Source organism: Acipenser ruthenus, chromosome 12 (genome assembly GCF_902713425.1).
Source record: "Acipenser ruthenus chromosome 12, fAciRut3.2 maternal haplotype, whole genome shotgun sequence".
Lineage (NCBI taxonomy): Eukaryota > Metazoa > Chordata > Actinopteri > Acipenseriformes > Acipenseridae > Acipenser > Acipenser ruthenus.
Genome location: NC_081200.1, coordinates 22,756,154 through 22,781,185, shown reverse-complemented (window position 1 = coordinate 22,781,185; position 25,032 = coordinate 22,756,154). Strand labels below are relative to the sequence as shown.

The 25,032-nt window shown below is 38.6% G+C and overlaps 1 protein-coding gene across 2 annotated transcripts in view; it reads left to right on the top strand.

Moving 5' to 3' along the window:
- Positions 1-15,179, top strand: part of LOC117417322 (cAMP-dependent protein kinase catalytic subunit beta) — a 56,691-nt gene extending 41,512 nt beyond the window's left edge. For both annotated transcript variants that reach the window (XM_034029383.3, XM_034029381.3), the window contains exons 2-10: positions 130-191; positions 1,156-1,284; positions 6,375-6,473; positions 7,234-7,316; positions 7,656-7,782; positions 9,531-9,626; positions 10,203-10,325; positions 12,185-12,349; positions 13,095-15,179. In XM_034029383.3, the coding sequence (XP_033885274.1) occupies positions 130-191; positions 1,156-1,284; positions 6,375-6,473; positions 7,234-7,316; positions 7,656-7,782; positions 9,531-9,626; positions 10,203-10,325; positions 12,185-12,349; positions 13,095-13,220 (1,010 nt within the window). In that variant the 3' untranslated portion in view covers positions 13,221-15,179. The remainder of the gene's footprint in view (positions 1-129; positions 192-1,155; positions 1,285-6,374; positions 6,474-7,233; positions 7,317-7,655; positions 7,783-9,530; positions 9,627-10,202; positions 10,326-12,184; positions 12,350-13,094) is intronic.
- The last annotated feature ends 9,853 nt before the right edge of the window (positions 15,180-25,032 follow it).

Below are 25,032 nucleotides of genomic sequence, written 5' to 3'. Positions count from 1 at the left end.
TCTGTGTTGCCTATCAACCCAGGTGCAGAATGTATACACTAGCAAGATTTGTATAAACTGAAAAAATAATAATGATGATTTAAAATGGGTCAACTTATGCTGATTGTGTTTTTGTTTTTCCTTTTTCAGTGAAAGAGTTCTTAGCCAAAGCCAAAGAAGATTTCTTAAGAAAATGGGAATGTCCACCACAGGTACATTTTGGTACATGTTTTTTGACAGTGAACATAGCACAGAAGATTCAAGTCACAAAAAAAATGTAATTGGTGAATACCTTCCTTAATGTTTTAATAACCCAAGCTCTGTCTGTTCACAAACAAATCACCTTGTTTATACAATTGAAAAATATTGCATCAGTGCTTTGGATGATTACTAAAGCCATGCGCTGTACACTGAAGTCACTTAATACTTAGAATTACAACTGAGTTCAAACCTGCAAAAGATACTAGACTCCTTTCAGAAAAAAACATATCACAATAGAAATGAAACTTTTAAAGATCCAGTATTTATAAGACAATCTATAGCAGGCTTATTTTATCAGTAGCTGAAACAGCTGGGTATTACTGAATTTTGTACACTTGTCAACAACAAAAACTGTAGAGAGATAATCTGGTTGTTTTCCTCATTTTAGTCAGTTTTGTTTAATTTGAAATGAGGTCCGCCGTATTGTAGTTAAAATAATATGCCAATGTTGTTGCTGTACTTCTGATGTTAGCGCTCAGAATCATAACAAATGCAAACTAAGATGCCTTTCTCCATTGCATTGGTTCATGAGAAAAACATCAATATATTTGATCAGCATTGACATTCTCCAGCAGCTCTTTGCATCTACCTGCTGAGCTTAAAAGAGAGAAAATACTTATTACCCCCTCCTTAAACTGTACAACGAAAAGTCACTCCTCAGCATTCATCCCCAGAATCACTGCTGATTTTAACACATGTAAACTATTCAGTGTGGGCCCCCTTAGTCCAGCCAGTGAGCAAAATTATAACTAGTTGAATCACTGAAGTGTGTATAAAGCTAATGTAATGTGTGCAAAAATCTAAAGAGAATTCTGTTTTATTTTAATTCTTATTTTAAATCATATATGTTGATATACGTCTAACAACGTGGTGTAGCCTAGATGGCAGATTAGTTAATAAACTTTTTATTTTCAGAGTACCACCGGTCTAGATGACTTTGAGAGGCAAAAAACCCTTGGCACAGGCTCATTCGGAAGAGTTATGTTGGTAAAACATAAAGGAACAGAGCAGTACTATGCCATGAAGATACTGGATAAGCAGAAGGTGGGTATATTTTCCACCCCCTCACATCTGTAATTTGCTTTTCTTGTTAAACCAATTTGGGGAGTTTTCCCACGGACCTTAATTCAGATCTGAACACCCCCTGACAATTAGTTCTGGGTCTTTCTCCATAGCTGGTGCTGCTCAGGCATTGAGCACATAACTGAGAGGCTTCAGGTGGTCCTGTCTCTGTTGCATTTTGGAGACCTGTATTCTTTATTTTAGTAACTGTGGAAGAAAATGCACATTTATTCAGTGCAGATAAAGGATATTGTTTAACACTGTAATTTTCTCCAGTCGTTTACCACATATGGGCCTGTGCGTTCGTGTACCTTTCTGTCCGTATGTGTTAAATATTCTCACAAAGCATGAAACGCGGGAGTGCAGAAATAAAGGAGATATATTACATTATACCTAAAAGCCCCGGGAGCAGTCACATTGACGGCCACACAGAAAACAATTGTATTGTGATTATACAGAACAGTATTCTACTTTATTATTTTTATTTACCAGTCCACAATGTGTTTAGCTGTAATTAGATTAGTCTCTACTCTCTGCCTGAGTGAATGACTGACAGTCTATTGTTTTTCAATCCGCCTTTTGAAAGGCTGACACCTGCTTGCCAGCTGCGCTGCTTTGGTCAGCCAATTAGCATCTGAACTAGTGAAAATAAATACCAGACCGTGGAGTTTTATTATATATAACAAAATATGAATTTGATGTTTGGATCAGATGGCACGGAAGTATTCCGTGAAAGCTGGTTCCCGACGGTTGCCTGTTCAGGTGTTTTACAATGTATTGGGTACTTTACAAAGAATGCACGGAGCAGAATTTACCAAGGAGAGAATATATTTTACAGTTAGCACAGGAACTTCGCAAGAAGCATTTGCAACAGAGAGAAACTGCCAAGCGTGTACCCACAGCTGAAGCTGGCAACCCCGCTGAGAGCCGCAAATGCAGGTTGGCAAGTGTAATAAAAATAAAACTTTGAACAGCTGTGCCCTGTGCAGAAAGGCGGCATGGAGAAGCGCATTATCTTACTCAAGGTAAAGGAATACCATTTTGTCGAAAAACAAAGCAAGAAAAAAAGAAATTGGACTTTTTCTTGTGCTGTGCGGTTCTGTAAATGTTCGTGTGTGTGTGTGTATATACACACACATATATATACACTACCCATATATATATATATATATATATACACTACCGGTCAAAAGTTTTAGAACACCCCCATTTTTCCAGTTTTTATTTAAATTTAAGCAGTTCAAGTCCAGTGAATAACCTGAAATGGTACAAAGGTAAGCGGTAAACTGCCAGAGGTTAAAAAAAAAAGTTTAGGTTACCAAAAAGTGAAAAATAATGTACATTTCAGAGTTATACAAAAAGGCCTTTTTCAGGGAACAAGTAATGGGTTAACAACTTACAGCTGTTCTGCAGCAATGGAAGTAAATTAAGCCTTGAAAGTTGATGCTAACAATTCCTACAGGTGTCCCAACTTTTGTTGATTACTTACAAACCCACAGGTCGAGTGGCAGTAAGAAAGCCATTGCTAAGATGGCAAAATAAGAAAAAGAGGCTTGCCTGGGCCATGAAGCACCGCCAGTGGACTACTGAAGACTGGAAGAAGGTCTTATGGACCGATGAATCAAAATTTGAAATCTTTGGTTCATCACGCAGGGTTTTTGTACGCAGTCGAGTAGGCGAAAGGATGGTTCCTTGGTGTGTGACACCAACTGTCAAACATGGAGGAGGAAGCGTGATGGTCTGGGGCTCTTTTGCTGGATCCAGAGTTGGCGACTTGCACAGAGTGAGTAGCACCCTGAACCAAAACTGCTACCACAGCATTTTGCAGCGCCATGCAATACCCTCTGGTATACGCCTAGTTGGTCAGGGGTTCATCCTACAGCAAGATAATGACCCAAAACATACCTCCAGGCTATGTCAGAACTACCTTAGAAGAAAAGAACAAGACGGTAGGCTTCAAATCATGGAATGGCTAGCACAGTCTCCAGACTTAAACCCCATCGAGCTGGTTTGGGATGAACTGGACAGAAGGGTGAAAGCAAAGCAACCTACAAGTGCAACACATTTGTGGGAACTTCTGCAACAGTGTTAGGAAGAACTTTCCGAACAATATTTGACTTCCATTGTAGAAAGAATGCCACGAGCGTGTTCGGCTGTTAAATCTGCAAAAGGTGGCTACTTTGAGTCAAAAATTTAGATTAAATTTTGTTAAAGAAAATGATTCCATGATTTCTTTTTTATCTCCAATTGTTTATTTGTTCTATGCTTTAATTTTAGAGTACATTGAGACATTAAACTGCGTAAATTTCAATAAAAACTGGAAAAATGGAGGTGTTCTTTTGACCGGTAGTGTGTGTGTATATATATACAGACATGCTCAAATTTGTTGGTACCCTTACAGCTCATTGAAATAATGCTTCATTCCTCCTGAAAAGTGATGAAATTAAAAGCTATTTTATCATGTATACTTGCATGCCTTTGGTATGTCATAGAATAAAGCAAAGAAGCTGTGAAAAGAGATGAATTATTGCTTATTCTACAAAGATATTCTAAAATGGCCTGGACACATTTGTTGGTACCCCTTAGAAAAGATAATAAATAATTGGATCATAGTGATATTTCAAACTAATTAGTTTCTTTAATTAGTATCACACATGTCTCCAATCTTGTAATCAGTCATTCAGCCTATTTAAATGGAGAAAAGTAGTCACTGTGCTGTTTGGTATCATTGTGTGCACCACACTGAACATGGACTAGAGAAAGCAAAGGAGAGAGTTGTCTGAGGAGATCAGAAAGAAAATAATAGACAAGCATGGTAAAGGTAAAGGCTACAAGACCATCTCCAAGCAGCTTTATGTTCCTGTGACAACAGTTGCAAATATTAAGAAGTTTAAGGTCCATGGAACTGTAGCCAACCTCCCTGGGCAAGAATGTTCTTTGGACAGGTGAGTCAAAACTGGAGCTTTTTGGCAAGTCACATCAGCTCTATGTTCACAGACAAAAAAATGAAGCTTTCAAAGAAAAGAACACCATATCTACAGTGAAACATGGAGGAGGCTCGGTTATGTTTTGGGGCTGCTTTGCTGCGCCTGGCACAAGGTGCCTTGAATCTGTGCAGGGCACAATGAAATCTCAAGACTATCAAGGCATTCTGGAGCGAAACGTACTGCCCAGTGTCAGAAAGCTCTGTCTCAGTCGCAGGTCATGGGTCCTCCAACAGGATAATGACCCAAAACACACAGCTAAAAGCACCCAAGAATGGATAAGAACAAAACATTGGACTATTCTGAAGTGGCCTTCTATGAGTCCTGATCTGAATCCTAACATCTATGGAAAGAGCTGAAACTTGCAGTCTGGAGAAGGCACCCATCAAACCTGAGACAGCTGGAGCAGTTTGCTCAGGAAGAGTGGGCCAAACTACCTGTTAACAGGTGCAGAAGTCTCATTGAGAGCTACAGAAAACGTTTGATTGCAGTGATTGCCTCTAAAGGTTGTGCAACAAAATATTAGGTTAGTGGTCCCATCATTTTTGTCCATGCCATTTTCATTTGTTTTCTTATTTACAATATTATGTTGAATAAAAAATCAAAAGCAAAGTCTGATTTCTATTAAATATGGAATAAACAATGGTGGATGCCAATTACTTTTGTCAGTTTCAAGTTATTTCAGAGAAAATTGTGCATTCTTCGTTTTTTGAGGAGGGGTACCAACAGATTTGAGCACGTCTGTGTATATGTGTGTGTGTGTGTGTGTGTGTGTGTATATATATATATATATATATATATATATATATTACACAGTATAAAAACAGATGATCAGTACAGCTGCTTTTGGCACATCCACACGCAACCCAAGCTACTGTGCCAAATAGAGTCAGTGTTTAAAATCAGTGTTTTAGATTTAGATGCGAATCGGATCGGGGGAGACAGATGCAGGTACGTCACTCAACACGCTTTCCAATACTGGCCCAACTTGCAAGGGAAATGTTATGTATAGTGATTGACGTTTTTTGTTTTTGTTTTGTTTTGTGATTATATATTCTGTATGTGAAATGTAATAATTGTGCATTGCTCCCTTTTCCAGTGTTTATTTGGGTTAAATCTGACAGTTTTTACTTGCTTTTTCAGCAACAAAAAACAGCTTAAGTAAACCTCAGTAATGCTATTACTTGAACATGTGTATGTTGCCTGGGGAAGGGATTAAAATAATACAAAAAATGCAATGTAAGTGCTATGTCTTTCAAGTACTACTTAGTAAAAGTCTTTTGGAGAAAACTTTCTATTTCAAGTGTTTTTTGAACTGCTGTGACTTTAAGCAGCATGAGGTGATGGAACACAGTATAAACAGTTTCCAATAAGAGCACTAAGTATAGTGAGTCTGTGGAATACAGCACATGCCATTTTAGAAACCATAGTGCGTTTCTATGCAAATGTATTTGTTACTGTTAAATGTTAAGTTTTAGAAAGGTGCCCTTATGCAAATGTTCTATTTTGAAAGTGAAGCTCTAACTAGTGGATTAGGTGGAAGTGAGGAGTTTCATATTTGCTGTTTGGTTGATGTTACTGTAAGATGGCTGAAGGTAGTAGAACGAGAACCAGAAAATCCACTTTATGGTTACTTACTAAGAGAAGTTACCCAAATGTTCCATGTTTTCTGAATATTAAAACAGTGAAGGTACGTGATTTATCAGTCACTTTAATAAACAACATGGATTTTAATTCCTAAACTGTTATAAAACTATGACTATATTCACGTTCCAATACTTGCCAATATGCTTTGCAAAGGAATATTATTAAAACAATGCTCTTTTGAAATGCATATTTACAATATGATTCACCACCCTGTTTGTTTCCTTTTAGTGTTTTGTTGTTAATTAATTTGTATATCATTTACAGAGCTTGTTTAACAAGCAAATCTATTTTGAGATACCTGGTATAACCCAACTTCAATAACCCTGTTGCACAAGGACCTGTATGGCTTCAGCCTTATTTGAAGTAACATGTTTATACTGATATGCTCATACAATATTCCAAAGTGAGGTGAACTGTCATTTTTTGTCGTTTGCTTTGTAGGTTGTCAAACTGAAGCAGATAGAGCACACGTTAAATGAGAAGAGAATATTACAGGCTGTGTGCTTCCCATTTCTTGTAAGGTTGGAGTATGCCTTTAAGGTAACATGTTTCTTTGATTATTAAAAATGGTTTAATACTTTTACAGTACGTACAATTTGTATTCATATTTTCATGCTTGTTCAGTATTCTTTTAGGTGACAATTTTGATCATTCCTTTTTATTTTATTTTATTTTATTTTTTTATTCCGTTTACTGAATCACATTATGGTATTGGTGAAGGAGTTTTCCTCATTGCCTACCAACGACATGACAAAAGCACCTTCTTTGTATCCCCTCCCCTCGAACCTGCTGAGAAAGTTGCTAAGTGCTTGGTGATAGTAGTATTATTACAGCTTTGTTGCGCAACAGAAGCTGCATCACAATTAAAAAATAAAAAAAATAAAGTTATAAAATAACATGTGTAAAATGTGTCCTTGGGGCAAGTCTGACAATAGTGATGCCTGTGGCTGTTGTAGGTCCTTGTCTGTATAACTGGGAATTTACATAGGCCTGTGCACGCCTTCAGATCTCTCCTTCTGTTTTAGTTAGCCACCATATGGACTCTGAGACACTGCAATGAAAGTTATCTCTGATCATGGATAATATAAGCCTATTAGGTGGCTGTAGCTACTTGTCCATCTAGTGGAGAGTAGTGGTATGAGTAGAATACACAGCTGGGGCATTAAACCTTTTTATTAAATTAGTCTTATGAAGCAGATGCAGCAATTAAACAAGGTTGAGCTGAATAAAACTGTACACACAGTCCCAACTGTTTCAGACAAAATTATTAATATCAGATTTATTTTTTATTTTACTTTAGGACAACTCTAATTTATATATGGTGATGGAGTATGTTCCAGGGGGAGAAATGTTTTCACATCTTAGAAGAATTGGAAGGTTTAGGTAAGTTTGCAGCTACTTAATCATGGATATTGTAGTTGGATTTAGTATGATTTATTTTTTTCATTTCCTTTTACAAACAGATTGAGTGGTTTTCAAATCATCTTTGGTGATACCAAAGTATTCTGAATCCTAGTAGTTTTTATGTGGAAGCTCTTTTGTACTTTGCAAATAAACAAAGTTAATCTTTGCATACTGATGGATTAGATTAGACTGTCTCTTGCCATTCTGTTTCTTTTTTTGTTGTTGCTGGTTTTGAAAAGTATTAATATATGTACAGTATAAGTAAAGGGAGACTAAACCTTGTACTAACTTGTTTTTGTTTTGTTCTCCCTTCAAAAGTGAACCCCACGCACGATTTTATGCAGCTCAGATAGTACTGACATTTGAGTACCTCCATTCACTAGACCTCATCTACAGAGATCTGAAACCTGAAAATCTTTTAATCGATCAACATGGGTACATCCAGGTATGGAACTAACAATTCTTTATACCCGAGTGATCCTTAGAAAATGAGGCAAACCAGTTAGATGAACTGAGAATCTCAAACCATGTAAATATAATAAACCCCCATTATACAGTGCCTTGCATAAGTATTCACCCCCCTTGGACTTTTCCACATTTTGTAGTGTTACAACCTGGAATTAAAATGGATTTAATTGGGATTTTTACCATTTGATTTACACAACATACTTAACACTTTGAAGGTGCAAAATATTTTTTATTTTGACACAAAAGTTAATTAAACAAAAAAAAAGACATTTGTTGGTTGCATAAGTATTCACCCCCTTGAGTCAGTACTTGGTAGAAGCACCTTTGGCAGCAATTACAGCTGTGAATCTTTTGGGGTAACTCTACCAGCTTTGCACATCTGGATCCTGCAATTTTTGCCCATTCTTCTTGGCAAAATTGCTCAAGCTCTGTCAAGTTGGATGGGTCCGTTCGTGAACAGCAATTTTCAAGTCTTGCCACAGATTCTCAATCAGATTGAGGTCTGGGCTTTGACTGGGCCATTCTAAGACATTCAGGTTCTTGTTTTTAAACCACTCCAGTGTAGCTTTGGCTGTGTGTTTAGGGTCATTGTCCTGCTGGAAGGTGAACCTCCGCCCCAGTCCCAGGTCTCTTGCAGACTGAAACATGTTTTCCTCTAGAATTTCCCTGTATTTGGCTCCATCCATCTTGCCCTCAATCCTGACCAGTTTCCCAGTCCCTGCCGATGAAAAGCATCCCCATAACATGATGCTGCCACCACCATGCTTCATCGTGGGCTTAGTGTTCTCAGGGTGATGAGCAGTGTTGACTTTGCGCCACACATCGTGTTTTGCGCTAAGGCCAAAAAGTTCAAATTTGGTCTCATCAGACCAGAGAAAATTTTTCCAAATGTTTGCTGTGTCTCCCACATGCCTTTTGGCAAAATCCAAACGGGATTTGATATGTTTTTTTTTTTTCAGCAATGGCTTTCTTCTCGCCACTCTTCCATAAAGCCCAGCTTTGTGGAGCGTCCGGGTTATAGTTGTCCCATGGACGGTTTCTCCCATCTCAGCTATGGATCTCTCCAGCTCCTTCAGAGTTACCATTGGCCTCTTGGTTGCTTGTCTGACTAATGCCCTCCTTACCTGGTCACTGAGTTTTGGTGGACGGCCTTCTCTAGGCAGAGTCGCGGTTGTGCCATATTCTTTCCATTTTTTAATAATGGATTTAACGGTGCTCCGGGGGATGTTCAAAGTTTGGGATATTTTTTTATAACCCAACCCTGATTGGTGATTCTCCAGAACTTTATCCCGGACTTGCTTTGACAGCTCCTTGGTGTTCATGATGCTGTTTGTTTAGCTATGCTCTCTAACAAACTCTGGGGCCTTCCAGAAACAGGTGTGTTTAATCTGAGACCATTCAACTATGTGACTTCTGAAGGCAATTGGTTGCACCAGAGCTTATTTGGGGGTGTCACAGCAAAGGGGGTGAATACTTATGCAATCAAGACTTTTCAGTTTTTTATTTGTAAATAATTTTGAAAAATATGTAGATTTTTTGTAAAAGACCTGTAAAAGACCTGTAAAAAAACAGTATAGGCGAAGTGGTTTGTGGCAGAGGCAACTTCTTCTAAAGGCAGCCACAAATATGTATTATTTTAGTAACCAGTTATCTACATTTAAAGGTGTAATATGAGGTACTGTTTAAACGTTATGATTTCATTTAATCTCATACTTTTGGGTTTAGGTCACAGACTTTGGTTTTGCCAAAAGAGTAAAAGGCAGAACTTGGACGTTGTGTGGAACTCCAGAATATCTGGCTCCAGAGATTATCCTCAGCAAGGTAAAGCACTGACAGATTTACACTGGTGTTACAAAGTGTATATCATGCTTGTGTGTGTGTGTGTGTGTGTGTGTGTGTGTTTTAATGTACTGCTCTACCAGTACAGACACATTTAGAGGGTCCTTGTAATCGTAGTTTATGGTATTATAGCCAAATGCAGTCCAAAGCATCAATAGGAAGCTAGTGTATGATAAATGTTTTTTGCAAAATCAGTGTAGTGTGACAGGAGGGGGGCAATCCGCACATAAGGATCTTCTTCTTTTTTGATTGGGCACGCTAAAATTGAATTAATTAATAGTACAGGATTAATGCTGTGTTTACCTTGTGGGATTTGTGTGTTTAACATCTGTCCTAAAGGATCACCTAAGAGATTTAGCTAGAAACTACTACTAAATTCTAATTTAAAAAATAAAATTATAAAAAGGTTGCTGACTGGTTTCACAGGCCCTGATTAGACCCTATCTTGTAATACTAAATGTTACCTCAGATCTGTCAAACATGACATTTTATAGTTTTCCATCATTAAATAAATACTGAAATACTGAGATGGTTAATGTACTTTTTGTTTGCATTTAGGGCTACAATAAAGCTGTGGACTGGTGGGCACTGGGTGTTCTAATCTACGAAATGGCAGCGGGCTATCCTCCATTCTTTGCTGACCAGCCTATTCAAATATATGAAAAAATTGTCTCTGGAAAGGTAGGTCAAATCTACAGTGCTGTGAAAAAGTATTTCCCCCCTGTCTGATTTTCTGCATTTTTGCATATTTTTGACACTGAATGTTATCAGATCTTCAACCAAAACCTAATATTAGATAAAAGGGACCCTGAGTGAACAAATAACACAAACATTTGATACATATTTCATTTATTTATTAAAGAAAGTTCTGCAACACCCAATGCCCCTGTCTGAAAAAGTAATCGCCCCCTTAGACTCAGTAACTGGATACGCCACCTTTACCAGCAATAACTGCAACCAAACGCTTTTAGTCTCTCACAGCGCCGTGGAGGAATTTTGGCCCACTCCTCCATGCAGAACTGCTTCAACTCAGTGTTTGTGGGTTTTCGAGCATGAACTGCTAGTTTCAGGTCCTGCCACAACATCTCAATGGGGTTTAGGTCTGGACTTTGACTAGGCCATTCCAAAACTTTAAATTTCTTGTTCTTCAACCATTCTGATGTAGACTTGCATGTGTGTTTCGGATCATTATCTTGCTGCATGATCCAGCTGCGCTTCAGCTTCAGCTCACGGACGGATGGCCTAACATTCTCCTGTAGAATTCTCTGATACAGAGCAGAATTCATGGTTCCTTCAATGATGGCAAGGCGTCCAGGTCCTGATGCAGCAAAGCATCCCCAAACCATGACACTGCCACCACCATGCTTGACCGTTGGTATGAGGTTCTTACTGTGGAATGCAGTGTTTGGTTTTCGCCAGACATAACGGGGCCCATGTCGGCCAAAAAGTTCCACTTTTGACTCATCTGTCCATAGAACATTGTTCCAGAACTCTTGAGGATCATCCAGGTGGTTTTTGGCAAACTTGAGACGAGCATTCATGTTCTTAATGAGCAATGGTTTCCGCCTTGCTACTCTGCCATGAATCCCATTTTTGCCCAGTGTCTTTCTGATGGTGGAGTCACGAACACTGACCTTAGCCGAGGCAAGAGAGGCCTGCAGATCCCTGGATGTTGTTCTAGGGTTCTTTGTGACTTCCTGGACGATTTTACGCCTTGCTCTTGGCAGGCCGGCCACTCCTGGGAAGATTCACTACTGTCCCAAACTTTCTCCATTTGGACAATATGGCTCTGACTGTGGTTTGGTGGAGCCCCAGAACCTTAGAAATGGCTTTGTAACCCTTTCCATACTGATAGGCATCAACAACTTTTTTCCGGAACTTTCTTCAGGACAGCACTGCAAAAACAATTCCAATTAGTGTAAACTAAATTAGAAAACACCTGAAACACTCCTATCTGGACCACTGGGATACAAACACCAAAACACAAAACAAACCTAGAGTGCTATTAGGACCTGAAATAGAAATGACACCTTGGCAGAATACCCGGTAACTGTCAGAAACACAAAGCAGAGGCAGGTACTGACCAAATACCGGCTCAGTGACCACAACCTGGCCATTGAAAAAGTCAGACAGAGGCAAAGCTGGCTGGCCGGAGAGAACAGGCGCTGTGGTCACTGTGAGACAGGAGAGGTCGAGACAGAGATTCACTTCCTAACACACTGTGAAAAATATAAAAAGATAAGGGACATTTTCTTCCCCAAATTCGGCGATTTAGTCCCAGAATTCCCCAAAATGGGTGATACCCAGAAGCTGTCAATCCTGCTGGGGGGAGACAAACATGAGAGAGAGAGAGAGAGATAATATACACAGAAATAAGGGAGACATATATCCCAAGATTCACTAGTCTCATGCCAAATTTCATACTCCTTACTGACACTAATAAAATAGGGATCCATGCCAATAAAGCTCATTTGAATTTGAGGGAGAGAGAACGAAAACATGGAGTGCAGAGTTTAAAATGGTCACTCTTTGGATTTTAGGTACGATTCCCCTCACACTTCAGTTCAGACTTGAAAGACCTTCTGAGGAATTTACTTCAGGTAGACCTGACCAAACGGTATGGCAATCTGAAGAATGGTGTAAATGACATTAAGAACCACAAATGGTTTGCAACTACAGATTGGATTGCCATCTACGAGAGAAAGGTAAGTCCAGTTTATATTTGTAAAGAAGTACGATCATTTAGAAAATAAAATGAAACTGATATTAGATTAGACTTTTTATTGTTTTGTATTGTGGAATGTATTTGCTAAAGCATTACTTGTTGATTGTTTCTCATTTTTAATTAAATGTATAATGGGAAAAAAATGTGTGTTTGAGTGATTTTTCATTATTATTAAAACATATATGACATTTTTACCTTTTGCAAGGTAATACATAGTTTTAAGCTTGGACTCTTAAACACATTGCACCTTGCAAAAAAGGGCGTTTGAATTAATGGTGCCCAAACATTTTTCTGTTGACCAATTATACGGGAGTCAAATATTTCTCTTCTGTGTCAATTTAAATTACATATATTTTAATTTATTTTGAATTGATCAGCATTTTAGTAAGCCAGGCATGTGTGAAACAAAATCCGTAATAGGATAGGGTTGTTTGCGATAACATTAGAAGCCCCTCGCCCATTATAGGTTCTTAATAGTACATGGTTATTTGCCTGGAGACACTACATAATCCTCTATGGCCAGATTCAAGCTGCCCAAATGTATTCTTTGTTCTGTTTTCAGAATCTTGTCTGATTTGATTGACTTAAATATTTCAGCTACACCAAATTGTAGGTAAACTGTACCCAGAGTGAGAGCCTGGAAGTACTGAACTGGAACCAAAAGTGTTTGTTTCTGATAGCAAATTGAAACTGCCTTTTCTCAGTCTGTCTTGTTTTGCCTGCAGGTGGAAGCCCCTTTCATACCAAAGTGCAGAGGCCCTGGAGATACAAGCAACTTCGATGACTATGAAGAAGAGGACATCCGCGTGTCTGTTACAGAAAAATGCGCAAAAGAGTTTTCCGATTTTTAGAATGTGAGAGTGAGGTTGCATCAGGGCTAGTATATTGGGATCTTTGCACTCTGCTAAGAGATGGGGTGGAGCTGAGACCATCATATTTGTTAAAACAATTACCTAGTTCCTTCATTCCACAAGGCTGAATGAGGTTCTTAATGCCATAGTCCTTGTGTGCAGTTAGCACTAACCCTCATACACAGGCACATTTAAGGAGACACTCCCTGTGCTGCGACACAAAATGCTAGACCACTTTCTTAACTTTCTTTTTGTTTATTTTGAGTTCCGAAGCAGTTGTCTTTGTCTTTTAATGTTGTTTTCCCCCCTCTTGTTTTTTTTTTGTTTTTTTTTAAGCAAAGTGGTATTTTACAGAAGAAAAAAACATCTTTTATGTCAATGTTTAATGATTGAGTGATTGTATCAGGAGGTGTTGCACTTGGTGTGATATAGGTTGAAATGAAAGATAGGTGTTGCTTCTAGTGTTTGCCAGCCAACAGTTTTTGTCTGTTACATGTCTGAGACTTTAAAAGTTATTAAAGAAAAATCTTCAGCTAGCTCAGACTAGAATCTAGACAACATTCTTGGCATCTTTCGGAAGTAGTACTATATCTTCGTGTGTATCTATATATCAATCAAACAAGAATAAAGCATTGTGGTTATCCAAGCATGACCAAAATTAGAATGAATTTGATGGCCGACACAGGGTAGACAAAGCCCTGTGCCTTGAGAATTCCTGTATAATCAATCCCTATCAATTTTTCATTCTTCATCAGGACAGTATCCATGCCTTAATACAGCTAGATACTGCAGAGTGCGGCAAACCTACAGATACAGCAGAACATCGTCAAAGTAGAGAGATCTTTGTACCATTTGTAGCAGTGTTTTACCAGTATGTCAGGTCATAGATCATTTTGTTTCAACTCCTGTAATACATTTATTGAAATAATGTTGGTACATTTTTAAATGAGGCACAAGATAAAAGGAAAGTTTCAGGTACTAAGAGACAATTTGGACCCCTTTTTAAAATTTGGTAGACTTCTGCGTCACTGTATAGCTCCGCTGCAAGCTGTGTTAAAACAAAAAAAAACTGTACTTGGAGTGAAGTGCCATACTGAAATGGTCCATTGCTAGCTGCAACGTGTGCAAAAAGGGTTACTGACAATTGTTTCTGTGGCACAGTGTTGGTAAAACTGGACTGGGCACGTGCATTAACAAAAGTCACTCCATTTTGAGTTTTTAATGCTTAAGTTGTGTTTTGCAAATTTCTCAAATGAGATGTGTAAAACTACCATATTTGTATGTATTAGAAAGTAAGATTTTTTTTTTTTTGCTTGATTTTAAGTTATATTCACACACCAACTAAGACGATTACAAATGCTGATGTGTGCAAGCTTCAGCACTTTCTATCCTGTTTAATTCTGTGTTTTTTGAGACTCATAAGTTACATCTTTTTGCCTTTGTTTTCTTATACATATTTGTTTTTATTTATACACAATGGGCTGTCAAATAATAAATTATTATTTTTTGAACAGTTAAGAATGGCATAGTTCTTACTGTCTTCAAGAAAGTACATTTCAAGCCCATAGACATGAAATAATACCTTTTAAACATTAAAACAGATTAGTGTCGGTGTATAGCCATTGTACATGTTGGAGTGTCGTGACTAATAATACACTGATCACTTCCTTCTGAGCTATATGACACGCCTCAAAAACAATTATTTGTCATCATTTTACATTACCAGTATGGGCTCTACTATCAATTCTATATGTGTTTAGTTTGTTGGATATTTTGCACAACAATGTCATTAGAAGGCTGACACTGATCGTAGTTTTTGTCCACCCATATTTACTTGTATGTGCAAGGGAAGTAAAAAATACTTTGCTGTAGCAGATTTTATGTAACAAAAGATATATACGTCACGTTAATAAATTACAAAAAAAATAAAAATAAATCCTTTGTATGAAAATGTTAAAATCTTTTGTATTTCATTTAGACTTGAGGATATGCTGTTGTATGCTAGCTGTATGCGATAAATTCTACAGTAACTTTGTTGTCATTTATGGACATAAAGGATTTTAATAAACGCTGGAGATCACATTTCCCATCTGTTTTAGAATTTTAGATGTTCTTAAAAAAGGGTTATTGTTATTATCATGTCTTAAGTTATCAGAAATCTGGCAATAACCAGTTAGCTATTGCTACTCTATCTCAGCCTGTCAAACTTAATATATTTTTCTTGGCTTCAAAAAGAGAAATGCGCTAATAGCTTAAATTGTTCTAAACATCATTTGGTTACCTATAAAGGCTTTAACATTTGGGCAATAACTAAGAAATTATTTTTTTATTGTTCCTTGGTAATACCAGTATGTTTAAGTTAGCGAAACAAAACAACATTTCATTTTTTTACTTGTTAGTGCTTTGTAACAATTGCTAATAATGTGTTTTGACCACTTACAAATCAACTAAAAGTATTTTTCCTCTCTCAGTTCATAGCACCTTACAATGCTTCAAAAGATGACGTTCTGTTTCCTTCAAAAAAAAAAAAAAATTAAGAAATTGGAACCCTTCGAACTTGCAGGCTTATCTGGGATAAAACCAAGTTTCCTTTTCCTTCTGTTGTCGAGTCTCTTCTGAATTCTGAAATGGTCATTGATTTCTATCAATAAAGAAAAGTTCCTGTGCCATTTGCTGCAGTTATGAGATGTGGCATCCCACATTTCAAAGCGGTGTAATAGTCACAAGTATTGATGTCAGTTCTGAGTACAAGTATAATATCACAGCCAGAACCAGAATCTGCTGTTTTACATGAGTAGATTAAAAACAAATAGTAATATATATGATATAAATATCTTTGTGTGTTGTTTAGGGCTCATTTTAAATGATGTCCAAGGCAATTGAGAGATTGTCAGTGTTTATATCACAAAAATCAAGGTGCACTTTATTGTTAATTTATTTAAATCATGCTTTTATTGTATTATGTAAATATTATAAAGGGTTTGTTGCCATTTTGTAGGGATATGGACATATTTTTTTGTTTTTGTTAGCCAAGAGGGAATGAATTTAACCACAGTGTCACCTAATCCTGCTTGGGTGTTGGCTGAGTTCTGGCCTAGAACATGATGTGCCTCCTCTTGGTCCTCCAAAGCCACTACATGCAACACAAAAAGGTGCGTTCAACTAGGAGAACATTTGCAAACAGATTTCAACTTTTTCTGTTGGTGGTCTGTTTGCCTCAAACGTTTGCTAACTGAGGTGAACACTCTGAAGAGGTAGTTTGCGTAAAACAATAATAGCGACAGGCTGGGAGAACATTTCTTTGACTCTGGGGGATGGACAAGTTTTGTCAATGACAAAAAAAGAATCAGAAAGATAATATGTGACTTATAAAATATTGGTATTTCTGAATTGATGAAATATGTATGTATTTATTATTATGATGATGATGATGATGATGATGATGATGATGATGATGATGATGATAAGGGTCTGTTTACTTAGAAAAAAATATGAATTCCAATTTTAAAATAGCTAATCCGGCTGTTTTGCTTTCAGATTTTAGGATGTGTTGCATATTTGAAATGCTCGTGGAATGTTCAGTAAACCGTTCAGCTAACACAGTTCGTTGCAAAAGGTTTGCCTAGTTGAACGCACCTCTGGTAATCATTGTAGGTCCATCCAGGTACATACCAGGCTAAAATCTGCTTCTTAAATTGTATTTGTAACATGTATTTATAAACTTATTTTGTATTTTATGTTAATGATGTATAAAATGCACAAGATGGAATACACAAACATATTTAGCACATTTCAGTTAAGTTTACTGATTTGCCTAAGAAGCCATACAAAGTTGAAAAGTATAATGTGTATATATGTATGTGGCGTGTGTTTGTACAGCAGTCCAGATAAGCTGCATACTGGGTGTTTTTCGCATTGAAAAAATATGAATTGCGTTCGCTATGCTATCAAGCTTCTTGTACTTCGTTGGTTCTCGACATCACAGTAGCTAGAAAATGGATCATAGAAGTGCCGGGACAGCAAATTATTGTCTGGCTGGAAATTGCCAGAAATAAGTAGTGACCAATAAGTCAAAATTTTCAATAAATAAAAAATAAACATTTAAAAACGTACGGTTGAATCTGCTCACTTGCAATGCGTTTGTGAATAAGCGACTGGATTCTTGATCCTTAGGATTTCTTTGGCCGCCTCAACCTAACCTACTAATTTACCAACCACATTTCAGGGAGGTAAATCTATACAATAAATACAATATTCTGTGTTTGGAGAGTCGTGATGCTTTATATTGCTATAGCAAGGCAATTAATATGGAATACAATATTATTGTTTCTTTATTTGCATTAGTGCAGTATCGGTAGAATTTAAAATATGTATTTTTTAACACTTGTTTTTACAATTTTTAGGAGCATGTCTGTCGACTTAGAACACAAGAGACAGAGAGGAATATTTACAGAAAACAACTTTGAAAAGTAGTGGGAGGAGACTCTGAACGCAGTTGCTAATTACATCAAGAGTAGCAACTTCCCGAACTATAATATTAAGGCAGGACTGAATGGCTGCGAAAAAGACGTTCAATTTTTTTCAGGTGGAAAATAAGGAAAGCCCAGTGTCTACATGTAGAACGATTGTGAATGAAGTTGTTGTTCAAAGTAGCATTACAGTTAAAATGTAAGGCTGTAGTTGTTGCATACCCCATAAGTTAACATTAAAGTATGTACAGTATTTATTGAAAGATCTCACAACTTCAAGGTAATGTTGCGTTTTACTCACCCAACATACATTTTACTCAGTGTCTAAATTGGAGAGTAAATTATTCAATGACCCAAGACCTTATCTGGAACGCTGTGTGTATGTGTATGGATGAATGTGAGTATGTTTGTTCGTTTATTGACATTGACTGAAATATCAATTACATGTCAGTACTGCAAATAGAAAGTAAGATAAGTCTCACAAATCTTAAAATAGAGCAGTTTAGTCATTTCTGCAAAAGGCACACTTGGGATTGCACCAGGATGGAGTTTTTGTAATGTAATCATGTCAAAAAAGGCTCAACCTCTGCAAGTGCCAAGTAATTGTTCGAATTGTGGTAAAAAGCAGCAGACAGTTTCTGATGTTCAGGGCAGCTATATTTAAATTCTTAAGTTGAGTTTTAGATACTAGGAGTTCAGATTTGCTAGTGTTCAGCTGAAGAAAATTGGCAAACATACAGGCCTCGATGTCTTGAATGCAAGCCAAGAGCCGGACCATGGCAGAGGGGCTTCCAGGGTCGAGTTTTAAGTAGAGCTGGGTATCGTCAGCATTGGAGTGAAACATGAGCACATACCAGCACATCTCCACTCTGGCACGCACTTGCCGATTCTTCCTGAGCAACATCCGAAGAATCCGACCCTTCCTCACCAACTATGCTACCCAGCTCCTGGTCCAGGCCCTGGTACTCTCCCGCCTAGACTACTGCAACTCCCTCCTGGCTGGCCTCCCTGCATCCGCCACCCGTCCGCTCCAGCTCATCCAGAACTCTGCTGCCCGCCTGGTGTTCTCTCTGCCTCGCTTCGCCCACGCTACTCCACTACTCCGCTCGCTCCACTGGCTCCCGATCACCGCTCGCATCCAGTTCAAGACTCTTGTACTAGCCTACAGATGCCTTGACCAGACTGCATACAGCTACCTCCAGACCCTCATCTCTCCCTACACCCCCACTCGACCTCTCCGCTCCGCCTGCACTAGAAGCACTACTAGCTGTACCTCCGCTACGCTCCCCTGCCTCCAGAGCCCTCTCCTTCTCCACCCTTGCTCCGCAGTGGTGGAATGACCTTCCTACAGATGTCAGGACTGCCCAGTCCCTGACCACATTCCGGCGCCTCCTTAAGACTCGCCTCTTCAAACAGCACCTGTAGAACTCCTCTGTTTGTATCCTGGGACACTATCACCCTTCATGTAAATGTGCTTTATTTTGCTCTTATCTGCCCCCTATTTTACTGCATTTAATCCTGTACTTCAGAATACTGTAATCCGCCAAGTGTTTAACCTGTAGTACTTTGTATTTAATCACATCCTGATGTAACTACCACTATTTAATCATATCCTGATGTCACTATCACTATTATCTGCTGTATTATTGAATTGTGGTTTGTCACACTTGTACTTTGCTTGAACAAAAGTTATTGTATTTCTTGCTCTTATTGTATTACTTGTATTGTAACACTTGAAATGTATTTGCTTACGATTGTAAGTCGCCCTGGATAAGGGCATCTGCTAAGAAATAAATAATAATAATAATAATAAATGAGGCTGTGTTGGCGGATGAGGTGACCCAAGGGAAGCATGTAGATATTGAAGAGAAGGGGCCCGAGAACAGATCCTTGGGGGACACCACAAGTGACTGGGTTTGCAACGCCACTGCGTCCAGCATAAAAAACAGATTGCATTCATCCGAATAGGTAAGAGGACATCCAGGGGAGACAGGTTTCAGAGATTCCAGCATACTTCTGAAGGCGGTCAAGAAGAATGCCATGATCTATGGTGTCAAAAGCGCTGTTAGGTCAAGGAGGACAAGCACAGAGGGAGCACCAGCATCAGCATTGAGCGGGAGATCATTCACAATCCTGAGTAGAGCAGTTTCAGTACGTGATGCGGCCAGAAACCAGACTAGAGATTCAAGCAGATTGTTATCCATGAGATGTTTCATCAGCTGGTCGAGGGAGGGTTTTTTGAGTACCGTCATAACTCGGGCAGTAGGAACCAGTTTAAGGGCAGTAGGAACCGAGCCAGAGTCCAGGGACAGGTTGAGAGTGTGCATAATGGAAGGAGCAAGATCAGAGGCACAGAGACGGACAAGGTTAGTCGTCCAGGGGGCATGTGGCAGTAGTTGATTTCAACAGTAAGCCGGAAACATCAGCAATGGAGAGGACAGGAGGGGCAACCGTAGGAGCGTCAAGGTGGTCAAGTAGTAAACTGGGTTTGTGGTGGGAGAGCATAGAATAGATGTTGTCAATTTTGTTCTGAAAGAAAGGAGGATGAACGGGAGATGGATCTGTCGGTGGCTGGATGTAGGATTTGGTCAATGGTCTTAGAGAACATTGGGTTTACCGTGTCCCATAGTTATGATTTCAGAGTACTTCACCCTGGCCGTGGCGAGCGCATGCCTGTAGCTCGCGAGATGGTCAGTCCAGATCTCTCTGTGAACCGTTAGTCCAGACGACCTCCACTTGCACTCAAGCTTGTGGCAGGCAGACTTAGGCAGACTTAAGCATTCAAAGTTCGAGGGTGTACCATGGGCAGTTTTGATCTTTTCTTTATGGTTCCGGTTGTAAGCGGGGCAAGGGTGAGTAAGTGTGGCATTGTAGAGGGTCACCACATCATCAACTGAGGACGGGAGAGTACCAGTTAGAGGGGATGCAGAGGCACATTCTGAGAGTTTCAGAGGATTCAACAGATTCTTGGGATGGAAGGAGATAACAGCATCAGTAGCAGAGGAAGGAGCAAGGAGATTAATATTAGCAGTGATTAAGAAATGGTCAAGGAGAGAGATATCTGAGACGGAGAGATTGGAGATATCAAGGTCCCTGGTGAAGAGCAGATCCAGGGTGCGTCCTTTGGTGTGAGTGGGGACGTTGACAGATTGAGAGAGTCCAAAACAGTCCAGAAGCGTGTTGAAGTCGGTCACTAGGGGGGAGGAAGGCAAGTCAACATGAATGTTGAAGTCACATAGAAGTAGGATTGTGTCAGTAGAAGTGCAGACAAGGGAGAGAAATTCTGAAAACTCGGCAATAAAAGCAGAGTTGCTCTTAGGTGGACGGTAGATAACAACAAGGGTGAGGGACATGGGAGAGGGAACCTTGAAGGCAAGATGCTCAAATGAAGAAAAGGCAGGCAAAGAAAGAACTGAGGAAGTGAGCACAGAATTTGCAATAACAGCAGTGCCCCCGCCTCGGCCAGTGAGGCGAGGTTTGTCAGAGGGAAGAAGATTCAGCGAGTGCATGTCGTTTACAGAGTGCCAGGTTTTAGCTAGACAGAGAAGATCAAGATTGTTATCAAGTTTGTAGCAGGCAGTGTAGGGGGAGAAGGAGTTAGTAAGGGTATATGGAACAGGTAGTTACCAGTGTTCATTCTAGGAGTGGAGAACGAGTGAGCATGCTTTGTCCCTGGGATCCAGACGTTAGGTGTCATAGTAGGAATGAGGCCTCTAGTAGCCATTGGGTACTCCACCTGTCCTCGCTCGGACTGCCACAGCTCAGACTGCCCTTAGAGATGTGACCTTCGACAGCTGGCTTTGTAAGACACTGATTGCCAATGTATACTATCCTGTAAGCCTGGAGCCCTATACTTAACACATGTTTCTAATCAGCCTCCCAATTCAACACAGCCCAGCACACAAAGTAAATCTTAATTACTATTTTTAAGTACAGTATAGGGATGTCATTCTTGCCTCCTGGGAGCAGATTTATTTACTTTTCAGTAGTATTCAAGTCTTGCACATGTTGTCCATACTGTTTATCCAGATCATTTATTAGTAGGTTGCCTAACAAGGCTAAAGATTTTGTTTTTGTTTTTTTGAACTGCCATCAGGCATTGTGGATTAGGCCGCCTTATTGAGGCAGATGATGTATTTTTCCTCCAACATCATTGAAAAATCTGGATAAGTGCACAATCCTGGGGAATTTCATTTTAATAATCACCAAGTATGCATTGAAGACCTTAAATAAACGGCTGCAGTACCCATTTTGGAAGCAAATGGACGCATTGGAACAGTATTGAATATCAGTTGCATATGTACAAGGCTTGTTTTCTAAATAACTTTTTTGGTTTTTAAAATCAAGTTCATCAGGTATACTAAACCCCCAATTGTGTATCTAACCCCCATCTCCCTTGCTAAGCTCCTGCACTGCATGCCATTTCTTTTTAACAGCTATACCACTATCAATAGGTTATTATGCAATAAAAATGCATTGCAACAGTTTATATAACATTTGAACTATAAATGCAGAAGCAACACAGACCAACAGGAAGTAGAATTTGGGTTTTACAGGACCATTAAGCTTCTGAAGAGTGAAACAAAATGAATCAATTATCCTTTCTTAAAAGCAGTGACGGAAGACAAGGTGCATTCCAGGAGTTATTTCTTCACATCAGGAGGTGAGAAGTACACTTAGATGTGTCAAACTGCTATTCTAAGTGAGTGTGCTTGTTTCCTGTTGCAGGTCAGATGCTTGTGTAAGCAACAGAATCACCTTGGCAAGTTGAACATAACACAGGATGCACACGTAAATTTACATTGTATGCGGCTGATTTACTGTAACCCTTGTTATTATCATTGCTAGGTGGAAAGTTACAGAACAAGTATACAATCCCCTGCATTTGTTTAAATAATTTAGCTCACACACAATTCTGTACAGTGAATGCTATTATATTTAGCTTTTTCATGTCTAGAACTGAAATGTTTTGGTTAATTGGCATGATTTTGAGAAACTAACGAAGAAGGTTTTGGTTAAACAAAAGTGTGAATTACAGATACTAAATTACATTAATGATTCTTTTAAATATTTTGCATCCAGTTTATTTATAAGCATAAACTGAACTCCGCAGAGAGTACTTGAGTTCTAGAAGGTCCATAAAGTCCAATTGTATTTGTGTTTAACTTATTGTAATGCCCATTGACAAGCTGAACATATTGTATCCTTCTTAAGAGGTTACTTAGGGATTGAAGGATCTGCTATACAGCAGTTAAAACCAGAGGAGATGCCGAGACATTTTTGAAAGAGGACTGTTAGTAAAGAAAAGAACAGATCAACCAAAAGATTACTCCATAGATGTGAAATAGTCACATTGTTTACATCACTAGCCCCCTGCACTGACAATTTGATCTGGTGGCACTGTGAAAGTTTTTGTCCTCAGTTATTTAAGATTGGGCAAAGGCTGTATTCTGCTTTCAATCAGGAGAAAAAATATGACTCCACATCCATTAACCAAAGCTCAGTACCCTGCTCCTATCTTCCAGTCTTGTTAAAAGACCAAATGAATATAACAAATGCCATCGCCTTGGTTTTATTTATGGTGTGACAATAAGATCATAAACCTACACCTCCCCAAAAATCCACTGTATGTTTGTCTTAGATCTGTGTTTTACATTTAGCACCAATCATGTTATTACATTTGTATCTACACCAAACAGAAGCAAGCAAACTGTGAGCGCTGTATAGTTTTTTTTTTATGGTGTGAACTCCATACTACATATCAGTAGGTGCTGTAAACAACATCAAATGTCATTTCTAATGCTATACTATATAGAATAAATTACAACTTTAGTGTGCCAGCAAATGCCATTGCTAAAGGAAGCAGATTCAACTTCTTCACAGAAAATGTGTTAAAAATAAAGTGCCCTAGATCAAGTACTTGCAGTTCAAACTGTAACCAGGTTGTACTGTACATCACATCGAGGCTAACATTGTTATTAAGAATCTTTTGCAGAGCTTGCGTTTCATGCAAACACCGGGGGGGGGGGGGGGGGGTTGCTCTGCTGGTGCACATGGTGTATTAAAATAATGTCACATGCTGTAGAGCTTTATCTTGCAAGAAATAAAATTTCTCAATGACAGCCTGGTCGAGACCCTTCTCACATATCACAATTGACATTACAATATAAAACAATTAAATGCAGTTATAATGTTCATTCAGAATTTAAAATAATTGTCTGAGTTATGATTTGGGTGCCCTATTGTACTATGTACACATTTGGTTATATATTTTCTCATAATCCAAAAAGTGATAAACCGTGCTTTACATAGGCTCCATTAGTACAGGGATATCTATAATAAACTTGACACTCTGGTACGTAATAGAGGATATTCATGAATATCAAGACTGGAATCTTTGATCTAGACAGTTCAATTTTGTATCTCCAGGAATTAATAGTGGGGGAAACAAAGATTAAATATAACCTTTAATGAACCCACTACTGTATGTGCTAACTGTTGTAAATCCGTTACTTGGCCTTCACATTTGTAGCTGGGTTTGGATTAATCTGTATATTTTTTTTCTCCAGTTTCAGGGTACACCACATTGCTAATATTGTTCAGGACTTCCATTAATAATCAGCATTTTTATCTCAGAAGTAAAATGAATGTCATTGGGAGATAATGAGGCGTCTGGAAGTGGAATGTATTAGAACCAGCGTACTGACCTGAAGATACCTCAGCAGGACCACTCTCAAAACACAGCATTACCAAACATGGATAACAATGGATTAAAAAACACATTACACAAGGTCCTACGATATTAGCACACTGACGCAGATGTGGTACAATGGCGTATTCCTGGATTGCCAGTCTGTATTGGCTCATATGACTGCCCCTCTTGGTCAAAATGTGAACCAAAAACTGGTGCAATCTTTCAAATACCATTTCAGCAACCCCTGTGCTACCATTACCTATACTGTATGTCCCATGTTCTGTAATAAAATACACAGCAATAAAACAATGAGGTGGCTACCATTTACACATACACTTCCAAGCTCTACGATGGCTATCTAAATTTTATAAACAGTATGTATGGAGCGAATCAGCTTTTCTTTTTAGTTTCTTGTGGATCAATTACTGCAACTTGAATACAACGTTCAGGTAACCAAGATCAATCTGCTGAAAATAAATAAAAGGGGTGTTATTCACGTAATTATTGAGTTTATTCAATTGTTTTCATGTTATCAATCTTGGATTCACTAAACGTATGGGCTGTTGTTAAAAAAATTAACAGCAGTTTCAAGCTGTTTCATGAATAACAAACTTAAAACTCTGTCAAGTTTTTTTTGGTCACACAAGGC